Here is a 19,651-nt window from a genome sequence, read left to right as displayed (position 1 = left end):
ACGCAGGAACCGCACGTCTTCTTCCATTTGTTTTCTAAACGTGCTTGTTTGTTTGGGATGGCATGCTTCCTTTGGGATCCAATAGAAGCGCAGGTGTGGCAAAAGACGCCTCACGTTTCGTGATTTGTTTAGCGGACTGTGAGTTATGAGGTCGGAATATAAAGGCCCACAAAATGTAGACAGATACACAGGGTTCCGCTCTGCGCTCTAAAATCGACTCTGTGGTGTTTGGTTTTCTTCCGAAGACGGGAGACGTTCCTGTCCCAAGCATAAAGACAAAAGACGAGGAACGGAGGCTCCGCAAGACATAAACATAATGATAACAAAAAAAAAAAAAAAGACAATAAAACACAAAGATGACCAGCAAAGAATGCTATGTGTCACACCACCGAGTCCCAGCTCGTAAAGTAATGTGAGATAGGGGTAGCGAGCGACAGTTATGATGTAATAATGACGTCACTTCGATCAAGACAGATGTAAACAATGCAGATCGAGTGGGATGGCCCAAAAAGTAGTTGCGTCACCAATAAATATGCCTGCATCAAGCTTCAATGACAAGGAACACGCAGCATTCCTACACACATATTGTTTTCAAAACGGTCCAAACACCGGGTATATAGGACATCTTTACTACAAGTAATAAAATACGCCGATGCAACACCACAAGTAGAAACAGTTAACTTGACGTTTCTGAAGTCGCTCGACTTCATCGCCGTCGTCAGAAGACAAGAAAACGAGAGCATACAACCAGACCATTAGTGGCGTAACCATTAGTCTATAAATAGGCTCTCGCTGTATATGCTGTCGTTTTCTCGTCTCTTGATGACGGAAGTCGCATGGCTTCCGAACCGTTTTTACTTTCTGTGTTACACCACTGTTACACATTTTCTTTTGTGAAAAAGATTGTCGACATGTCAGCGAAGCCGTTACCTGCCCTCTCTGTCAACCGTGACCTCTTTCAGTGTTGTTCTAGAAAATTGTTCCTTTGTCTCCGAAATTGACATTATTTGTCTGGCATATTTTAAAACGCGTTTCCATGCTCTGTTAATGAAAAGCTATATGTGTGTATCCGGCAGGTCACCAACTGCGGGGCAGGGTGGATGACCCCTTGACATCCGTACGCCAAGCCGTCTGTTTCGTGCGCCAGAGGAACAACAGAGAAAAAAAAAAAAAACTCGTGTTTCTAAACAAGGTACAAACTCCGGAAGCGAGTGACAGATGGAGCACTTTTGCTGGGCCGAAATTTTTGCTTCCTGCACAACGGTGGATGGGGTACGTGGACACCTGCTTCTTGGTAGGCGAGCGTATATGTAATAATTGTTCATTCTAATATCCCACTGTTACAAACAAACTCTCCATTCGTCAGCGCAGCAACGTAAACTAAAGGCTAGCACACGTTTTCCACGAACTCAAACTGAGCAGCATGACAAGAAGACTTAGCGTGACAACTAAACAGAACACAAGGAGACATTACACATACGACAAGCGCAACAACGGACTCTTTTTTTATGTTCACTTTCTCCTTGTCTTGTGCTTCCACCACATCACTCTATACGCTACTATGACCAGCATGCTTTTCTGTGGCCGAACTTAAAAATAATTTGTGAGGCTGTACATACTTCAAGGAAAATCAACGTATACGCTCAAAACGATGAATATACGCTATCCTAGCTTATGTACATCCTTTGACAGCGATACCGGAGACATATACAAAGACTATGCTCTATCTAATACTGGTTTGAAAGTCTACCGTACGCGGGTGGTACAAATGAAATCAGCATAATCGGTGAATGTACGTCTGAGCTACGAACCTGTGCTTCAGCGAGCAGTGTGTTCGTAAATGATAACTTTGTAACATGCTAATCCAGTTCCAGCAACTACAATGGTGGAGTAAAGTGATGCGACGTGATCTCCTCTATGTCGCGTGTCTTGCAAGCACTCTTAAAAATGAACTTCACCGCATAGCACGCTCCTAATTAACCAACCATAATCTCAAATGATATCGTTTCCTGCCCTGATTTGTTGAAAACGGGAGGCGTACGCCTTTTCTGTGGCAATTATGAACAGCATAAGTGTCACAAAAAAGGCGTACGCCTCCCGTTTTCAACAAATCAGGGCAGATAACGATATCATTAAAGATGATGGTTGGCTAGGAGCGTGCTATGCGGTGAAGTTCACTTTTAAGAGTGAGGCACCACTGTTGGACACTCGAGGACGTGATGAAACGCTATATAATGTTGAACTTGGCGATAGTTTAAAACGTCACCCATTTGTTGTGTACACGACGATCGCGCGGTCTCAAAACTTTGAATAACATTTTCGAAGGTTCCTCAAGTTTTTACACGGATGTTATGCCTTTTTCTGAAGCATGCCTCTGTCACGGACCAGTAGCCAGCTTTGAGAGCATTAGATTGTTTCTTTCACACCAACTTCTACTACTCTTTCTGATCATAGTTCGTCTCGTGACGTAAAGCCATTATCATTACTTGTACTCCACCGCGGAACAAGTAACTTAACAGCAGTACAACACTGTCAAATTTAAATAGTTAGAGGTATCACTCTTAAAAATGAACTTCACCGCATAGCGCGCTCCTAGCTAACCAACATCTCGAATGATATCGTTACCTGCCATGATTTGTTGAAAACGGGGGGCGTACGCCTTTTTTGTGACAATTATGAACAGCAGAAGTGTCACAAAAAAGGCGTACGCCCCCCGTTTTCAACAAATCAAGGCAGATAACGATATCATTCGAGATGATGGTTGGCTAGGAGCGTGCTATGCGGTGAAGTTCATTTTTAAGAGCATACTCGACAACAACATATCCGGCACGTGCCTGCTGTATAGACGAGCACCGAAACGCGTTCATCTCCCGAGGCCGCAAAGCACTCCTAAAGCATCCTCGCCGTCAATGAATAGCGGAGAAACTACGAGAAAAATCCCACCGAAATAATGGCCCAGGAAGAAAGACTCCATGATGTGTTCCAACCAGGGAGCCGTCCACGGTCGTGGAACTTGCTCGCAGCAGCAGCAGCAGCAGCAACGAATCCTCGGCGTGCGTCGACCGTGGTAACTTTCCTTGAGAGAGAGCTTCACCTGTTCGCCGCTTCTCTTTCCTCCGTTTCTCTTCGTGGGCTTCCAAAATAGTTTGGCTCAGAAGAAACCAGGTGGTGCTCGCCAGTCAGACAGCGCTGTCGTGGCAGAGAGACACGGTGCTCGAAAGACGTGGCTCCTTCCTGCCTGCCCGCTGTTGGCGTTCGCGGTGTGTGAGTTTGAAGCGGGTACTGAAGCTGAACCGAAAACAGGGACAGTTATTTTTCGCTGTTACCAAGCCGAAACGCTCGCCACTGGTCCCGGGTACGAATTTCCGGTGCGGTGGAGAAGCATGGGCGTCGTCAGAAGGGGGGGGGGGGGCGTCGCCCCTCCCCTGGCTTCCAGAAACGTAGGGTTTAAGAGCCAAGACAATGTAGTTGCGGGTGCAGTTGACGCACCACCACCCCAAACATTCTGCCCCGCTCCCTCCCTTGGAAAAAATCCTGGCTGTGCTCCTGTGGGGATGGTTATTGTTTGATACGAAGACGACGCCGTCGGTAGCCAGTGTTCCGGTAACTTTATAGCGTAATATAAGTGGGAAAGTGAAGATATACCTACCCGGGAAGGTATACGTATACAGTCATCCATCGATTTATGAACCTTCGATTTCTGAATTGCCTCGTTTTATGAACACTAGCACGAGGAACCAAACTTTTTACATGCATTTTTCCCTCGTTTTATGGATCTCGATATTCGAATAATGAATGGAATTTCTGGGAACCAACTAGGAGTTGTCCAGCGTTTTTGCCCTCAATTTATGAACGGACCCTTCGGAGGCCAACAAAAACCTTCATAGGGATTATTCGTGGTCTTTTGAATGACGCCTGAACAGACAAAACGTATTCCAGGTTTTGCACCCTCGGTTCTTAACCCCTCGAAATCCGAACAACAAACGGGTTTTCCACAAGTGTTCCTGACCTCAATTGATGAATAAGGTGTCCGCTGTCACCCTGAGATTAATAAACGTAGGTTAAAAATCCCAGAGGTAATCCGAGACCAGTTGAGTGCGAATGTGCTGACATCTCTTCTTTCCAAGATTGACACAGCGGAAGGCATGGTCCAAAGCAAAATTAAACAATTTCGTATTGCATAATAAACGGAGTGTGAATGCGCTAACACATGTTCTTTGTGAGATTGACACAGCAGAAGGCATGGTCGAAAGCAAAATTACACAATATACTGCATTATAAACACAATCCCAACTCAGAAATACTGTTCCATTTGCTCGATAGTACTCACTTAACGGAATTTTCGATTTATGAATCCCTCGATTTATGAACGATTTTTCGGGGAACCGAGGGTGTTCATAAATCGAGGGTTGACTGTATTTGAATCACACTTAAGATTGAAAGATTTTATGATTGACTTCATGTACATCAGCTGTGTTGCCAAAATGGGGTACGGTGACAATATTAAGCGTATTAGCTTAGATAACAATCTGAAATCAGTCCGTGCTCTTTCTGGACGTGTCCAGGATGGTAGAGACAACCTTCTGTTTACAAACATGTGACGCATGTGACGTAACAGAAGACCGGTTCGAGGTTATATTGCTGTGGTGGGCAAGAAGCGGGAAGAACGCGACGTCTGGTGGGCTGATAAAGCTGATAGTGCCTACCAGCATGCTTTGCGCGGCGGCGTTACGTAATCAGAGAGTCGACTATTATGAGAGACAGAAACAATAGTAATATAAAGGTAGCATTCAGTGGCTTTGCAGGAAAAAGAGAAAGAGAGGAGATAGAGAGAGAAAGAGACGGAGAGAACCTCATGACGAATATTCGTTTTCGTGCAGCGCAGCGCACAGCGTGCCCGTGTGGGTTCAGTGTACACTCTAAGAAAAATGGGAGTACTTTTACTCCTTTTGGGGAGTAATTGCATTGCCACAAAAAATAGTCCCTTTCGGGAGTAAATGCACGGGAGTAAATGAATGTCACGGAGTGAAGACCGCATTTCACGCGCTGTTGTAAGAGTCCCAGGTACATAATTGGTGCGCATGCATCAAAATACTTTGAAGCAAACCGTGATATATCGAGTGATATAAAATCTTGCGCCATACTAGGGCACAATTTGCGAAGAAAGATGCGCTAACTGTTTCTTACTCTGTGTGGCTGGAAAATTGCTACGTTGTCCGAGTTATACAGCCTTATGTCGTTCAAATTGACCAAGGGCACATATTTACGTAGACTGTCGCATTCAGGAGACCATTCGCGAAGTTTAGTGACAATTTTGCAGACCTGGGGAGTAAATGTCGGGACTAAATGTTGGGTTAGGGGACTAAAATGGGGAGTAATTGCAGACTAGGGGAGTAGAAGCTGCAATTACTGCCCGTTTTACTCCTTTTTTTCTTAGAGTGTAGGAACGAACGAAGAGCGAACGGAAAGACCAATAAAACGCCATGTACGTTGCATACAAGCGAGGTGTAACACGCACACTCTAGCAAGTGTAAGGTTTTCTGCACTATAACGACCAGTGGAATTCAACGTGTGAACCCCAAACTGTTGAATCAGCCTCATAGTCATTGTCGTAAGCAAATGCCGTATTCTTGAATTCTTTGAGTTAGGCAGGTAGCCAGGGGCATCGGGTCCGTCATCGGCGTTATCTTGGATGAACATTTATCGTGGACTAACCATATCCAGTTTGTGCGTTCCAAGGTCACCAGCGGGCTCTATGCTCTTTCAAGAATTCGATACCTGGTCCCCGTCACTTGTCTCCTAATGGTTTTCCATGCTCTAGTCCAATCGCATATTTCTTATACCCTGGAGGTTTATGGGCTCACTTATTCATCCAACCTGCTTCCTCTACTTCACGCTCAGAAGAGAGCAATGCGCATAATGATGTTCGCACATGCCCGCGATAGTATCTCATTTGCATTCCAGTGTCTGTTTATCCAGAGCATATACAATTTACTGAAATATAAGGTTGCCATCGTAATCTACAGGTTATGCAACGGCATGATCTCAGATCATCTTATTTCAATCACACATCTTCAAAAACCTTATTCGCTGCGGTGCGAACCTGGTATGCTACAGGTACCTCAACCTCGCACGAATTCACATTCACCGAGTTATTTCGGATCCAATGTCTGGAATTCATTGCCGTCTCATATACGGTCCCTAACATCTTTTCCCCATTTTAAGTATCAGTTACGCAGTTTCTTATACACTCCCAGCATAATACCCCATCATCACCGTAGATGTAACCATGTGATGAATTATATGATAACATATATGATGTTTTGGTTAAAATTGTTTCTCTCAACAACTGTATAAGGCTGCTGTGCTCGCAAGGCTATACTCAATAACGTACCTGTCTGTTTATTGTCGGGTAACTCCCCGTGTGTTCTTTAGTAACTCAGTGTATTAGTTGTCGGGTAACTCCCCATGTACTGTTTTTTTTTTTTAATCTTATATCGATTTAACAATATCTTAATCACAACTAAACTGTATCTTTTAGCCAGTGATGGCCACTAACTACTTCTACAGTAGTTTAACTATAACTACTAACTACTTTGCGATGGAGTAGTTTAACTAGTAGTTCAACTACTTTTCAGGGGAGGTAGTTAAAACTACTTCTTTAACTACTGCAATGTAGTTTAACTACATCTATAACTACTCAACGTTGTACATCAACACCAATCCCATTCTATAGCGTTCTTAGACACCTAAATATGAATCACAAGCAGGGATAAAAGTGAAGATTTAGTACACATGCACGACACAATTCTACTGCACCTCCGTTCTCATCAAACAAGAAGCTCAAGGTAAAAGCCGGAAGTACAATCGTGCCGTAAAACTTGCGGCAAAATCGGAAGTAGTTGGCGCCTGCAGTAACCTAACTACTGTAGTTAACTACTCGAAATAGTAGTTTAACTAGTAGTTGCACACCACATTTCTGCAAGTAGTTGATGACTACTTTTTAACTACAATCAGATAGTTTAACTAGTAGTTTAACTACATGTAGTTAACTACTGGCCATCACTGCTTTTAGCTGTTAATTCTTGAACTGTGCTGGGACTGTATACTACAGGGCTTGGCTTCACCGTCCCGCTTTCTGTACATTTTGCAATATTAACTAAATAAAGATTACGATTACGACAAAAAAAGACAATTACGACACCGATACTTAACTCCATCTTCACCCCTTTTCCCTCGGTCTGTCTTGCCTCACAAACACCTGACACGCACTTTACCGTTTTGTATCATCTTACCCGTCCATTAGGAATGACTGCAGAAATTAACCATCCGAACACAACCAACGTAGCAACGTATTGATGAAGCCCGTTTTCTTTATTGTTGATAGTTGTTCATTTCCGAGGTATACAGGGTGTTAAAAATTAAGCTTTCACTAGCACTTTATAAATAGGCGAACAACAACAACAACAACAAAAAAAAAAAAAACTGGTGCTATTTTTTGTGTTCCTTAAGTAAGAAACAGGTGCTACATAATTAGCAGCACCTGTTTCTTACACAACTAGCGTAAAGTTATCATCCGGTTTCCTGTAATCGCTATGTTTGCGTAGCGCTCGTGAAAGCTTAACTTTGAACACCCTGTATACATAAAGTCTATCCACCACGTACGACGTTCTGACGTACATTGCATACCACTGTCATTCGCTTCGACATCGCCGTCTGCACCACCGGAAATATCAAAAGCCTTATCAACTGCTTGAAATGCAAGCTTCCCCATCCCCACAACATACTTCTACATAAAATATCGATACTATAGCAAACACGACGCCATTTATATGCGTGCGCCACATTTCGTTGACTACAATAAGCATTAAATGGAGCAGTATTTGAATTCTTTCACGTCCTATATGTCTGGGTGTATTTGTCATAGCCGTGGTAGACGTCTAGATAGTAGAGAGTATATAAATAGAGAGTATATATAGTAGAGAAAAGGCCACGAAGGAGACGTCTTCCATCAGCGTGGTTGTCAGACTCAGAAGTAAGAGATCAGAGGAGATGCTGGTAGGAGAATGCAAGGAGTGAGCTCCGTCTGCATTGGGTTAACAGCAGACGTTTCGAGTTGATGGCCCTCTTCCCGGGATTTTGTCCTTTGTGTTCTTTTAGCATTGCTCTCCGTCTAAATCAGCATGAACGGTGACGTAATTCTCGCCCGTAATGCGCATGCGTACATGGAACTCTGGCGCCGACCCCTTGGATGGCCTCCAAAGCACACGCGGAACAATGGCCGAAAGAAAGCTGGAGCAGTTGCGGTTCAAATATAAGCGTGTTACTCACACGTCGTGCACACGAGTGACACACATATAGAATGCGACAGCGAAACTCGAACTGAGACACGTCAACATGGAGACACCCGTCAATAGCTCGGTGACTGTTGATTAAGACTAGACTGCGGGTTAACACGTCGAAAGAAGTTTTTTCTTCTTTTTTTTTATGAGAAACTTTGTCGTCCATAGGTGCCAAAGTTTTAACGTGGACAACCCTGATTCACATCGATTGCACCACACTGACGTGGCATTGTGGTTCAAGGTATATTCCAATCGGAAAAGTCGCTTAAGTTTCCTTCCCCCGTTTTTCTTCCTTTTCGTACGGTTGTTACCAACTCCTACAAGAATATATAAGACCACTCCCGCTCGCCCTGACGTCACCCAGTGTTGACCAATGGCTTTCCGGTGGTCGTGCTGCTTTCTTCGCTACCATCTGTTGGCATAGCTCGAAAGGAATAGAAGATGGGCTCTGCATTTGTTATTGTGACTTCTACATTTTGTGACAAAGTCATTTTACGTAAAAAAAAAGAAAAAAGAGAGAGCGAATCCTTTCCCTTCGAGCAATCGTTACAGACGAAGCTCAGCCCAGCACAATCAAGGTCAGACGCTGGCTTTTGTTTGCAGACGAAAAGCCACTGATCGAGACACTGGGCCACATCTCGTGAAGTTTTTGCAAATTTGCAAGTGGAAGTGCCGATGCATCGCATTCTAGATGGTGTTGTTCCTGCATATTTAGACGTACACTCTAAAAACAGAACTTCACCGCATAGCACACTGTACACCAACCGCTGCCGCGAATGATAGGGTTATCGCTTGTGATTCGAAGAGAGAGGGGGGCGTACGCCTTTTTGTGGCAATTTGTATATATGAAAATTGTCACAGAAAGGCGTACGCCTCCCTCTGTCTTCCAATCACAAGCGATAACCCTATCATTCGTTGCAATGGTAGGGCGCACAGTCTGCTATGCGGTGAAGTTCTGTTTCTAGAGTGTAGGCACTAAGGAACGCGGCACATAATGTGCTTACGAGACACATACAAGGGAAATACAGAAGCGTTACCAGAAGTCATGAGATTCTGCGTAAACGTAACTTTATGGCACTGTCTTGCCGAGAGTGGACCTGAAAGGATGGATCCGCGACATTGCTTGCGGCAGTTGTGACATTCAAAAAATTTGCCTACTAGTACACATAATGGGTACTTGCGCAACAGCCCCTACACTCTAACTCCCCGCTACTGCAGTGTTTAGTTCATGTTAGACCGCATGAGTCTACGCCATCGTGCTGTTGACGCCACACGTATTCTTGCCCTGACGTCTGTATACACTCTTCCAAATGAACTTCACCGCATAGCACGCAACTAGCCAACCATCACCTCGAATGATATCGTTATCTGCCCTGGTTTGTTGGAAACGAGAGGCGTACGCCTTTTCAACAAATCAGGGCAGATAACGATATCATTCGAGGTGATGATTGTCTAGTTGCGTGCTATGCGGTGAAGTTCATTTTTAAGAGTGTAGCGCAACACGGATGGCTGCGGCCTGCGGGTTCGTCGTACACTGTTAAAACAGAACTTCACCACATAGCACGCTCCTAGCCAACCGTCATTCCGAAAGATATCATTCTGCGTCCTTATTTGCTGAAAATGGAAGGAGGCGCCTAACTTGGACACATTATGCATGTCCCAGATAGGCTCCTCCCCCGTTTTGAACGAATCATGACACAGAATGATATCATTCGGTATGGAGGTTGGCTAGGAGCGTGCTATGTGGTGAAGTTCTATCCTTTTCCAATCTTCGATTGTTTAGGGTCCGTGAGCGTGCGTGCGCCCATGCCACCCTCCTTTTCTTTGATCTGAACTGAGGTGAACTGGACGTTGGCGTCTTCTCCTGTAGCCCATTCACCCCCACCATCACATGTTGACGTCCGTGGTTGCCGTGCGTTTGCTGCCTCTAGCGAATCCCCCTGACGAATCCCTCAGTAGTCTCAGTAGTAGTTGTAGTGTCTGGCTCCACTCTGCCAGATACTATACTGTGCACGGGATCATGCACGGGATCGTTCGAATGCTGTATGCCTGTTGAATAAACAGCTAAACAAACGAAGACAAACAAACAACGTGGCGTGCACCTACAACCATATGTTTCGAAAAATCACGTTATGTAGCTCGCTCTCCGTTCTCTTTTGTGCTTCTCTAACCACGAAACGATAGAAGTCTCTTTTCCGGCAGCTGTCCGCCAAGAACCTGCAGTAGTACAAGTGGTGAAGCGAGACACCACGATGTCACTGCCTTGAAGCCTGCCTGGCACGGAGGGTTGCATGTGGCGTGGGCCATAAACCATGAATGCCTAAAGTAGCTTTCACCTGTTATCTGCATATTTTCGAGTGACAACTTCAGGAGGAGTCTTTCTTTAGCTAATACTGCTGCGATAGCTCGTAACATGTATTACTGGACCAATGGGACGGAAACCTCGTCCCCGATTTTTGACGATGGAACCTTGCTTGAACGCGGCGCGCTGAGCTTCAGATATGACCTTGTTTTCTCGCGAAACCCCCGCTATTTTTCGGTCGCGCCGTAATACGTCAGCTCAGAAATAGTACGCACGTGTGGCAACGTCGGAGGTCTTTGCTTCCTCATCTGCGTGTTTGCCATGTTGTGTGCGAAGAAACCTGTACATATCTGCAGAGCGTACCAGGTGTCATGGTACACAACTCTCAGGCACACTACTTTGCCCGATTACCCTAATGGTTCGAGAAAAAAAAAAACTTGTATTGCGTGAATATGTAATATACACTCTTAAAAGCGAACTTCACCACATAGCACGCTCCTAGCCAGCCATCATCTCGAATGATATCGTTAGCTTTGTTGAAACGGGAGGCGTACGCCTTTTTTGTGATACTTATGCTGTTCATAATTGTCACAAAAAAGGCGTACGCCTCCCATTTTCAACTAACCAAGGCAGATAGCATTATCATCCGAGATGATGGTTGGCTAGGAGCGTGCTATGCGGTGAAGTTCATTTCTAAGAGTGTAGATTTTGTTTATGTGATCTACAGGACTTGACTCCCCTCTTCGTATACGCTAGTGTAGAACACTCTAAAAATAGAACTTCACCGCATAGCACGCTGTGAGTCAACCATTGCCACGAATGATAGGGTTATCGCTTCTGATTCAAAGAGAGAGGTGGGCGTACGCCTTTCTGTGGCAATTTGGATATATGAAAATTGCCACAAAAAGGCGTAGGCCCCCGTCTCTCTTCGAATCCGAAGCGATAACCCTACACGCTTAAAAACGAAACTTCACCCCATAGCACGCTTCTAGCCAGCCATCATCTCGAATGATATCGTTATCTGCCCTGATTTGTTGAAAACGGGGGGCGTACGCCATTTCTGTGATACTTATGCTGTTCATAATTGTCACAAAAAAGGCGTACGCCTCCCGTTTTCAACAAATCAGGGCAGATAACGATATCATTTGAGATGATGGTTGGCTAGGAGCGTGCTATGTGGTGAAGTTCATTTTTAAGAGTGTATCATTCTTGGCAATGGTTGGCGCACAGCGTTCTATGCGGTGTAGTTCTATTTTTAGAGTGCATATAGACGGAAAGGATGAAAAGCAGTACGACTCAAATGCCCACTTGACCTTTTATTTAATGGTTTATGATATGACGGAGAAGAAAAATGCCTGGAAGAAATGGGTGTGAAGGAAGGAGACACGATCGGCAGTCACCGTTGGCTATCGTAGTTACCATCTTTGAGGCGTACAGTATGTGCATTACCCTTGAAACGAAAAGCATCTAATACCCTAGCCACCCGGCAAACTTAATGCATTAAACGGAATGGCAGTAACTTCACCTCCTAACGAACCATGATCTCGAATGACATCGTTTTCTTCCTCGATTTGTTGAAAACAGGAGGCGTACACATTTTTTGGTGACAATTATGCGGAACATAATTGTAACAGAAAAGGCGTACGCCTCCTGTTTTCAACGAATCAGGGAAGAGAACGATGCCATTCGAGATCATGATTCGTTAGGAGGTGAAGTTACTGCCATTCCGTTTAATGCATTAAGTTTGCCGGGTGGCTACCAGCTCGCGTGGTTCAGTGGTTAGCGTGCTGGCCATGTCACGTCGAGACTGGTAGGTACCCGGGTTCGAATCCCGGTGCCGGCTGTGCTGTCTGGGGTTTTTCCTGGGTTTTCCTCAGACGCCTTCAGACATATGTAGGCACAGTTCCCTTAGAAGTCGGCCCAGGACGCACATTCCCCAGGGCGTCAGTCGTGTGACGTTCCCCACTTCTGTGAGGCCGACAACGGCGAGCCCTTTCAAGATCACCACCTCCTTGCCGTGCAGCTACACTCTTAGAAATGAACTTCACCACATAGCACGCTCCTGTAGCCAACCATCATCCCGAATGACAACGTTCTCGCCCCTGATTTGTTGAAAACGGGAGGAGGAGCCTATTCTGTGCTGTGCATAATGAGCACAAAATAGGCTCCACCTTCCATTTTCAACAAATCAGGGGCGAGAACGTTGTCATTCGGGGTGATGGTTGGCTAGGAGCGTGCTATGTGGTGAAGTTCATTTCTAAGAGTGTACTTTAGAACATTTTCTCATTGCCATCATGCCCTATCAACAGTACCTTTTCAGTCGTCATCGCTGTAAAGCTGCACTGTGGTACCTTTGGAGTCCACGAACTGACGTGGCACATTATTAAAAGATAACTTCACCACACAGCAACCTGAAGGCCAGCCGTTGTACCGAATGATACGTTTATTACTCCCGGTTTGTGGAAAGCGCCGGGCCTACGCCTTCTTTGTGACAATTAACATAACTGCACAAGCATCACAAAAAGGCGCACGCCCCACGTTTTCAACAAATCAGCGAAGAGATCGATGTCATTTGGGATTATGGTTGGCTGTAGCTGCGCGCTATGCGGTGAAGTTCTGCTTTCAAGAGGGTGTAGACGGCGCCCTCCGATACCGGAAAGAGGGAGCTGACAGTTCATGGCCCTTGAAGGCGGGATTAAGAACCGATAAAACCATAGAGGGGGATCGTTATTTTAAGCGAACACTCTCACGCGTGAGAACCACGGGGCGCGAGAGACCTCGGACGGATCAGTAATCACGAGCTATATCCAGCGCTGCGGTAGATTTTGCGGATAATTCGGAAGGTATGCACCAGCGTGCTTCTCCCCGTATACGTCGAACAATGTCTGCACTGTGACGGCGTACATTTTTATGGCTGAGTTTAGAAATACAATTCTCGCGTCGTTTGTTACACGCCCCATCCCACTTAGCAGTTTGGTGCTTCTGCGACCTTCAAAGGCAGATCGCAGAAGCACCAAATCGGCCAAACAATGAAATCAAGTAAATCAACCTCAACTGCTTTTCTAAGTAAATAGGTGACATTCTCGGGTAAACCACGACCTACTAGATTATAACGACCACCCCTTCCCAGCGCCGCATTTTTGGAAGGTAGCGGTGGCGCCACTCATCGTCCCAGTTATTGCTTCCTCAACTTCTACAATACTTTGTACTTCAGCTTACCTTGGTATTTCTGACAAGCGGTGGATATTCCACGGATGTTTCATTCTGAGGTTGATTATCATCATCATTCTACGCGTTTTCATAGGAGCTATTGCTGTCGTCTGCTACGGTAGTCGTACATATGCTTCTGCGCGTACAGAATTCAAATTTCCATCGTCCAATCGTGGTGAAGATCTCGAGTGCCGATGAGTAGCGCCCCTAGCGGATCGTGCGGACGGGCTCCTCATAGGGGTTGCTGATTATGACATGGTCATTATAATCTAGTAGGTCGCGGGGTAAACATAAGTCCCCGCCACAACTTCCGGTGCCACGAAAACTTCCGGTCCCTCCGCGACTAAGGATGCTCGGAACCAGCCACCATTGAGAATTATATCTTTCGCTTTCCTGATTTGTTGAAAACGGGAGGCGTACGCCTTTTTGTGGCAATGTGAATTGCCACGAAAAGGCGTATACGACCCTTCTCTCCTCAAATCAGAAGCGCTAACTGTATCAATCGGCACAGTGGTGGCAAGCGGCGCAGAGCGTGTGTGCTACGAAGCCGGATGTCGTTTTGGCGGTGAAAACGGCATGTATATTAGTGTTTATCACGACTATGTTCGTACATCTTAGTGAAAGCACTACGACGAACGAATATAGTCGTTATAAGCACTGTAATATTTACTTAGAAAAGCAGGTGAGGCTTACTTACATTGTTTTGTCCTCAAAAAGTGGTGGAAAATATAGCCTCTTAAAAAACGACATGGATGAATGAAGCCGTTCATAATTCTTATTTGGCGATTTCAAACTTGTGCTCTTTTCTGATGAGTATGGGGAGTTTGTGCTCTGGGGTACGTAGAGCTCAAAAGGGTCTACAGAAATGAGGACCAATCACGTATACCTTTCTCCTGCACTCTTAAAAATGAACTTCACAGCATAGCACGCTCGTAGCCAACCATCATCTCGAATGATATCGTTATCCGCCCTGATTTGTTGAAAACGGGAGGCGTACACCTTTTCTGTGACACTTATGCTGTTCATAATTGTCACAAAAAAGGCGTACGCCTCCCGTTTTCAACAAATCAGGGCAAATACTGGTATCATTCGAGATTATGGTTGGCTATACGAGCGTGCTATGCGGTGAAGTTCATTTGTAAGAGTGTGGTTTACAGTATCCGGGACGATCTTGATCCCAACGGGCATACTGCACAAAGCTCCTTACTGATTCCCTCCTTAAAACTTCCACGCGTTCTACAATGGCGTGCTGCCCACGCTTTATAGGTTCGTATCTCATGCAGGAGCGAGACGATGTTGCCTCTCACCAGTTTTGTTCATCAGCTCCTGCTTCTGTTGCGAGCAGGAAGACTTGATCTGCGTGAGGGCAGCCTCGCTTTGCTTCAGCCTAGACACTAACTTTTGCTGCTCTTCTTTGCCGCAATTAACCTGGAAGGGAACGCGATAATGACAAGGGCTGTAAGCTACACAAAAAGAGTGCACTCATAGAAAACTGAAAAAAGAATTTAAAAAATAAAGGAGTACATTCGTCGAGGTGGTGCACATTCATACCAGAACAGGAATGGGCTTGAGGGACACTGAAAGAACTACACGACGCGAAGGCTCAAAACCGGTAGATGAACAATTAAAACGCAACGTAGTATTGAAACGTTAATATTTGTGAAGTGAAACAATATCCAGTCATGTTGCATCTATACTTCAAGCCTATAGTATTCAGCGCAGCGCTAGTCCTTACAGTGTAGAGATGGCGCTGAAACTCCGACATAGAAAACTTCGTGTACAAACCTGATCGTCCATTACTTTCAAGGTCTTTTCGCGCTTCTGCAGTTCTTCGCAGAGAAATTTCATTTCTTTGCTATACCTGCGAAATACAGAGGTGTCATAATCAAGCATCAGTGTCCAGCACGTGGATCGATGTATTGCCAACCGCTTTAGTTCCTCACTAGAACACTTTCTGCGTTCAACGTTTTTGCCCAAAATCTAACAGTGCCTTATTTTTACTCTTTGACGGAAGTTTTCTGGTAACGTCTCAAATTCCTATTTTAACGGTGCAGCAGTTGTGGCATCATATCGTAGCAAGCTGTAGTAAAAAAAAAAGAAAAAGAAAGAAAAAAAAAGTCGCTTGAGAAGGAGACTCGCGTAAGGAAACGAAAATCCTTTCCCAGTTGAAGTTTCTGATCGATCACCAATTGGGGCTTCTGCGTACCTTGTAGGCCATGTAGTAGAAACTCCATAGTAGAAAGTAGAGAGGATATTAGAATGAAGTAGAGAGCGTAGCATGATATAGTAGAGGGATAGTAGAAGACTGTGCAAGAAACAAGTACACTCTTAAAAATGAACTTCACCACATAGCACGCTCCTAGCCAACCATCATCCCGAATGACAACGTTCTCGCCCCTGATTTGTTGAAAACGGGAGGAGGAGCCTATTTTGTGCCGTGCATAATGGGTACAAAATAGGCTCCTCCTCCCGTTTTCAGCAAATCAGGGGCGAGAACGTTGTCATTCGGGATTATGGTTGGCTAGGAGCGTGCTATGTGGTGAAGTTCATTTTTAAGAGTGTAGAGGGAAAGTAGCAGAGTAAAGTGGTGAGAGGGATAATAGGGTTGCAGAGCAGACATAAGCTAGCAAACCACAGAGAGGCTAGGAAGTAGAGTAGAGCACAGAAGGTTGGCACTAGAGTAGAACAAAATAGGGAAAGAGCAGTATACAGTAGACAAGAAGCTATAAATAACCTTAAGTGCATAGCGTCTTCACTGAGCGATCGACGCCATTTCACTTGCAAGACATCGTCACCACCCACTGCGCCACCTGTGCCAGCGCACACCAACTGAATCGTAGCCGGGCCAGTCGGCGACAGACACAGTTTCTGGCAAACAAGGTCAGAGCCAGTGCATGACACAAGAGCTGCCGTGGCACAGAGAGTCGTCCATTGCATCTTTGACTACCTCAATTGAGATATACGCTGAACCACATTAAGCCTTGTTAGCGGCTAAGTAGAACATCCTGCGCAACAATCCATCACTTCCACACGGCAGTTGTGTCGTTTGAATATTGTAAATATATTACCGTTCTACTTCCTGTTCGCTCTTGGACAGCTGAAGGAGCAAGTCGTCCACCCGTCGGCGGAAATTTAGGTTGAGTTTCTCATACGTCTTCCCGGCTGCGTCCTGCTTGTCGCAGCAAGCCAGTGAGTAATCATTTGCCAGCTCCAGTTTATGGCTGCCTTGGATCTTCAGCAAGGAATCCTCGTAGAAGGACTTCAGTTCGGCCAGCTTCCCTTCGAATTCGCGTCGTATTTTGCTGTTCTCATCAAACAGTCTGCACAACAATAACGTAAATTTATCGTCTGCCGCGACGCGTCCCGAAGCTTACCGGTCGCATTGTTCTCGCAAGAACTCGTTCTTCTTGGCAACGTGTCCCCATTCTGCTTCGTAAGACGCCGCTAGGGTTTTGCTTTCATAGTCGCTTTTCACCAGAGCGTTGCTGCTCGGCACGACGGAATTGTCGCCGTTCTGGTAGCCGTTCTCCAGAGCAAGCTGGAGGGAGAAACAGGATTCGTCTTAATGAGCGCATAAACATCATCTGCTGGAAGGCTGCAATGTCGGTTTACGAGAAACGATACAGTATACTAGTAGCATATCTTATTAGTATTGTAAGCAGGAAGGGAGTTGCCTCAGGACAGAAGCTTCTGTCCTGAGGCAACTCCCTTCCTACATCTCTACCGGTTCGCTGGATTTCTACCCATCTAGTATTGTAAGCAACTTTTTGGTGAGTTTTAAGCTTAAAGAACGATATAATATAGGGGTCTCGCTAAAATTCGTAGCATCATATAGACGTCAGAATATAGCAGTGAAGATATATGCAACGTCCCACATGAAAGGACGTTATTTGAAAGGGATTAGTGAGACATGCCCGTCAGACGTGCAGTGTCAGCATTACGAGCCGTGTCTTTTGGGGGATGTTGGCTGAACAGTTTCTTGCAGACGAGGCGGATCCATAAAGCGGATAAGTAGGCAAGGGTGTGTGCCATCCCGACCCCTCCAAAAACGAAAGAGAAAGCAAGAAATCTCTCAGAGATTGATCGTCATGCTTCAAACTTCGGTCCTGGAACCACTGCTCGACAACATGATACGTCAGCAATCTTCCGGAAGCCAACTGTGGCACACTAAAGGAAGAGGGTGTTTTCTATTATACATTCTTAAGATTCGTTAATAAAAAAGGGCTGTGAGAACAGTGCTGGTGCCACTGATGAGGTAGTGCGGCCAGGCGGACATCCTGCCGGAGAGCGTATGTAACTATACTGGACGGCTAATTTACTGCTAATTCTGCTTTCCTAAACATTGCGCGCTTGATAAGGTCTGTCCGTAACGTTATTAGAACAAATCCAGTCAGCACAACGTACTGTGAAAGTGCGAGTGCATAGGGTTGGACGGGCAGATCAATGTTGTTTTCTTCCTGGGCTTCTCTGTGGAATGAGACACCACATCGACAAGACACCTCTTGTCTATTTCTATTTTGAGTACACCTGTGCTGTTTGAGAACCTATTGCAACTTACGCGTGAATGTTCTATGTGTTGCACCTCATCCTTACCTTTTCGTCTGAACTCCATACTTAGATTGTCACCAGATGGTTAGCGCTGCCACCGAACATAATAAACCTATACATGGAAGAACTTCTTAGCACGTCGTTTGCGTATAGTGCTCATAAGAACGCTGATTTCGAGCGTTTTTACAGGGTATGATAAAGAGCACCGCGTACAGGGGACTGCTGGTCCTGTAACGTTCCAAGCCAGACACAGACAAATAAATTCGATCCTTGAGCTGGTTGCGTCAATGAAAATGGTTAAAAATTGGGCTGTTCGGTACAGCATACTTTAAAAAGGGAGGGACGCAAGATAAGTCTTATGCTTTTGATAAAGATAAAGTCACTAGGCATGCTGGGGGTGTGACTGGGAACTTTGCTGAAGAGGGCGTTGTTGGTTAGGTTAGAGGATATAAACCAAGTTTGATAATAAACCCTTGTTCGTCAGTCTGTGCCTGTGTGTTGTGTCGTCTGTTGACTTGTTCCCCGGCACGGGGGTTTTATCGCTTTTAAAGTTTGCGTCAATGACCAGTGCTTTGTCTTCTGTGTGTCATTCACGAACAAGAACGTACCATCATCTTCATGTGAAGTAGCTCGAAGTCGTCTACTTTTCTCCTGAATGCGTCTCCGGCTGCCCGAACATCCTGGTATAGGGCAACGAGCTGTTGGTTCCGCGAAACGCACACCCCGTTACAGTTGGCCGGCGGAGCAGTGGCGATCCGCTGTCGAAGCATTTGCATATCGAGCTCCAATCGTGTCCTATCTTCGCGCTCCTGCAGAAGTTCGCTCTCAAGCTGGCCCAGTTGCTGGAGAAGGTCCACTTCGCGTCTCACCTGCAGAACGCAGTCATGGCATGGTATAAACGCTGTTCGGGAATGACAACGAGCTCGATAAAAGGTTGATATAAAGTTGATGGGAAAAAAAAAGGCAGTACAACTACAAGGGCCATTCAGTCACAATGGCCGAGCAAGAAACTACAACGAAGACAATCTCGAGTGATAGTTTTTCAATAATATAACCGCATAGTCTTACAAGTCCTTTTACTATTTCCCTTCACATATTTACTAATACTGCGTAAAGGTATGTGTAAACTAACACTGCATTTTGGATATTTTTTTAAATAAAAATTCATCTGTGTATGTATGTTTAAAAGGTGACGTAGGAATAGAATATGTCCCACTGGGTTTAGAGGGGGAAAGTCAATGGGCACAGG

The 19,651-nt window shown here is 45.3% G+C and overlaps 2 protein-coding genes across 3 annotated transcripts in view; one reads left to right on the top strand and one right to left on the bottom strand.

Moving 5' to 3' along the window:
* LOC135377413 (growth hormone secretagogue receptor type 1-like) overlaps positions 1-19,651 on the top strand; it is a 415,573-nt gene that overhangs the window by 58,960 nt on the left and 336,962 nt on the right. The gene's annotated exons all lie outside the window — the stretch shown is intronic.
* LOC135377408 (protein FAM184A-like) overlaps positions 1-19,651 on the bottom strand; it is a 63,947-nt gene that overhangs the window by 37,313 nt on the left and 6,983 nt on the right. For both annotated transcript variants that reach the window (XM_064609786.1, XM_064609787.1), the window contains exons 3-7: positions 19,011-19,271; positions 17,229-17,392; positions 16,923-17,174; positions 15,640-15,715; positions 15,162-15,282 (exon numbers count right to left, since the gene is read on the bottom strand). In XM_064609786.1, coding sequence (XP_064465856.1) covers positions 15,162-15,282; positions 15,640-15,715; positions 16,923-17,174; positions 17,229-17,392; positions 19,011-19,271 — 874 coding nt within the window. The remainder of the gene's footprint in view (positions 1-15,161; positions 15,283-15,639; positions 15,716-16,922; positions 17,175-17,228; positions 17,393-19,010; positions 19,272-19,651) is intronic.

Source organism: Ornithodoros turicata, chromosome 1 (assembly GCF_037126465.1).
Source record: "Ornithodoros turicata isolate Travis chromosome 1, ASM3712646v1, whole genome shotgun sequence".
Lineage (NCBI taxonomy): Eukaryota > Metazoa > Arthropoda > Arachnida > Ixodida > Argasidae > Ornithodoros > Ornithodoros turicata.
The sequence above is the reverse complement of the archived record's forward strand: the minus strand, read 5'-3'. Positions and strand labels throughout refer to the sequence as shown.